Raw genomic sequence first — 3,459 nt, 5'->3', positions numbered from 1 at the left:
AAAAAAAAAAAAAAAAAGAACTATAAAATATTCCAGTGCCATTTTTCAGGAAACCCCTCTGCTCCCCCTACCCTGCCGCCCTGGCCTGATCTCTTCTTTCTCCTCCCCCACCCAGCCCCTACCCCCGCACCCCATCTTGATGTTCAGTGAGTCTTATCTCTGCCCATCCATTGCAGCCATCGCTTTCTGCTGGGATCCTCCTTGCTGAGACACTGGTGGCCACATGGGTTGCTGGTGGTGGTGGTGATGGTGGAGGTTGTGGCTGGTTGGAGATGAAGGTGGTATCCAGGCAGGTTGGTGGTTGGGTGGAGAGGAGGCCCAGAAAGGGCTGAAGTTCCCTGGTGGGGAGCAGGCCATGGATGTGATTGGGCTGTTGCTACTCTGTAGATTCTCTGAGGTCCGCAGCTTGGAAAACATAGCAAGAGCATCCGGGAAGTTCGGTGGAGTGGCTGGAGTATTGCTAGGTGTGCACATCTGCAGGGAGATAAGAGACAGGGCACTGTGACTATCACAGGGACTGGTGCTACAGCAGCAAGCACCATCTCTGCTGGAGCTAGAGGTAAAACCTGTCACTGGCCAACTGGGAAATGCCTGGTCTGAGCCATTTCCTCAAGGAGGACACCTGCTCTTCTCCCCAGTTTCAACAGCAGCCTTGCTCCCATGATGGGACTTGGAAAGTAAGCAGTGCTAAGCATCAAAGGTCCCAACACAGAACTGGCACGAATGCAGGAGCTGCATCATCTCTCCCCGGGCCTACTACGAATCTCTGAGCTCACAGAATTGCTAGCAAGACAAAACAGGAGGGAACAGAGGCTCTTGCCCAAGGTCACTGCCAATTAGCGGCCACAGCTGGGAATCCAGCTTTCCCAGCGTGCTGGGCCACAGTGGTGCGACAGGAGCACCTGGGCACTTGCTCTGCCGCATTGCCCACTTTGGCATGCGGTCTTGGACCGTCTTGGCCCTTTTGTGACTCCTTGCTGAGGCTCGTGCTTATTCACCTGGGAGGATTAGCTTGCCAGGGGCCCTGACAACAGCAATTGTTATGTTTGCCAAGTATTATTAATCATATGCTGGGCTGCCCCCCCCCAACATTTGGTCAATTATTACAGTTTTTCCCCATCACTCCTCAATTATCCTTGTGATTGCAACTGAAAAGTAAATATTAACAGGGCAGGAACCTCCCACACACTCCACACCCCACAAGCACTGCTGTTATGGAGGGGCGTGTGGCGCTCCGACACCAATGCCATGAGAGAGTCGAGGTGGCCATTGCCAGATAGATTAGCTAGAAGTGCCTCCTGGGTGGCTGGTTGCTGGCAGGACTGAGAGGCAGACAAGGACCAAGGCAGCATTAGGCTTTGTGGAGGTAATTTGTCTCTCCCTACCCCAGGAGGAACAGAGCATAGCAGTTCCACCTAAGCCATGCTTCTTACCCACAGCAGCCCATGCAGCCATGTAGGCATTTATGTGCTACCTGCAAGACTGCTAGAGGCCCCACTGGGGAGCAGGGAGTAAGCCTGCGTCCCTGGCCTCCAGAGTACAAAATTGCTGCCCCGAGGTGTTCAACTTGGAGGGACCCAATGTACTTGGAGAGCTGGAGTTCAGCTCAAAGCTGACTGCTTTGTGCATTGGGTCCCTAAAAAGAAATGGGAAAAAAAAGACAGGGTGGGGGAAACCCATCCGTTCTCAAAGCCACCTGAAACCGAGCCACCCCCTTTGTAGTCTCTCCAGCCTGGATCTCTCCCCTTTGTGCTTCCCTGAAATCCATGCCCAGCACCCTCTCCAAAAAGGCAGCCTCCTGCAGCCCTGGGAAAAGAGGCAGAAGCCTCCTCTCAACACCGTCTTTAAGCAGCTGGAGGGTTTAAGGTGTGTCTGTAAGGAGAGACTGCCTCCACTGGCCTTCGGGTGAAATGTGGTGAGCGCCGTCCCGCCCTAGGCCCAGCCTGTTCTGCAGGTGTTCTGCTTTGACAACCGTGCTGGGCGCACGGCCCACATTTCCTGACGCTGCCGCAAGCATTTGGGACACCGTCAGGTTAAATTAAAGCTCCTTCAGAAGGGATGCAGCAGACACCAGGCCTCCTTTACTCAGCAGAAGGATGGGAATAGCACCAAGGGGCTGCCATCATGCTAGGCAGGGGGTTAAGAAACAGGTTTGGGTGCCTTAGCTGATCCAAGCTGCCTCTCCCTGCCACAATTCTGGGTTTAGTCATTCTCCCCTATAAAATCTCACATAGCAGCAGCAGCAGCAGGAGGAGAAAGGCTGCGTCTGGGGCTAATTTCAGGGAGGAAGAGTGGAACCGACTATATTCAACTGCAACTCGCTGTGCCAATAAAGCTGACCGAAATGTTTCGGGTAGCTGCTCTGTTCTAGTCCACCCAGGTATTGTAACGGTAGTTTAAAAACCAGATCTGCTTTGGCAGCTGCAAACAGCTCTTTGCATTCCTGATGTCTGACTGGAGCTGTCACTCCGCCATGGGGGACAGGGTGTGATTTCTTTTTCTTTCAAACTTGTTGAACAGTAAAATGATGGGTGCAATTTCCCCCCCATTTGCCTGTGTTCAGCGCTGGGCTGCCAGGCCTTAATGGCAAACACTGCAGGGGAATTTTGAAAGGTCACAGAAACCTATCTATTAGCTTGACTCGAGCTTAGCAGACAACCTGGAGGTGTCAGGCAGAAGAAAGCATATCACTAGCCTTCTGTCAAATCAGTTCCTGCTACCCCTGCTGCATGATTTAGCCAGTATTGTGATGAGGTGTCTCTTATCCTTTCTTTGTATGCTATTTGATTGGCAAGTTTACAGGCTAATTAAAATATTATATAAAATGAGGCTAGAATTACAGCAAAATCTAGGAGCTAAAGCATCAGAAGGAATATAAAACCCTGGCTGCCTAGATCAATGTATTGCCAGTCAGTAACCTACAAAAGATGGTAACCCCAAAGCCCTCTGGTCTAGTTTTTCCTCACTGTTCCTTCCCAAATCAGGCCTTTATCCATGGTTTTCCTGATTCATTACCCCTTCTTCTTTACTAGGCATTACTGGTGGGAGGGGTTCCTGTCCAGACCCCAAGAACACAGGACTGAACTGAACGCTGCCTGTATTGCACCAGTGCTGCGCCTGTGGTGGGTGGAGGGAAATAAGATAACAAAAGGAAATTTCACTGAGTTTCAGCTCTTAGAAGGAGCAAAGTGATTTGCAAACCACAGCCTCCCCCACCCAGGGCTAAACGGTTTCCACAAAAAGCCTGGAGTGAATGCAAGGGATCTGCTCCCTTCAGCACCTCACTCCAGCTAGGCACGAAATGCTGAAGCCTCCGAGTGCTGCTTCTTCCCCCTCTACACCTTCAGCCTATTGGAGTTTTAGAGCAGATCCAAGGCCTTCCTTGACCCACTCTTCCCAGTCAGAAAACTTACAGGGTGGGGAAGGAAGGTGTGCGTGCAATACTTGCCCCCACTGCTG

The 3,459-nt window shown here is 51.6% G+C and overlaps 1 protein-coding gene across 2 annotated transcripts in view; it reads right to left on the bottom strand.

The window, feature by feature from the left end:
- Positions 1-6: 6 nt before the first annotated feature.
- UBALD2 (UBA like domain containing 2) overlaps positions 7-3,459 on the bottom strand; it is a 13,049-nt gene continuing 9,596 nt past the window's right edge. For both annotated transcript variants that reach the window (XM_006018303.3, XM_006018302.3), the window contains one exon: positions 7-474. In XM_006018303.3, the coding sequence (XP_006018365.1) occupies positions 154-474 (321 nt within the window). In that variant the 3' untranslated portion in view covers positions 7-153. The remainder of the gene's footprint in view (positions 475-3,459) is intronic.

The sequence above is a fragment of the Alligator sinensis genome, unplaced genomic scaffold, assembly GCF_000455745.1.
Source record: "Alligator sinensis unplaced genomic scaffold, ASM45574v1 scaffold400_1, whole genome shotgun sequence".
NCBI classification, from domain to species: Eukaryota; Metazoa; Chordata; order Crocodylia; family Alligatoridae; genus Alligator; species Alligator sinensis.
This window is presented reverse-complemented; position numbering and strand designations above follow the sequence as displayed.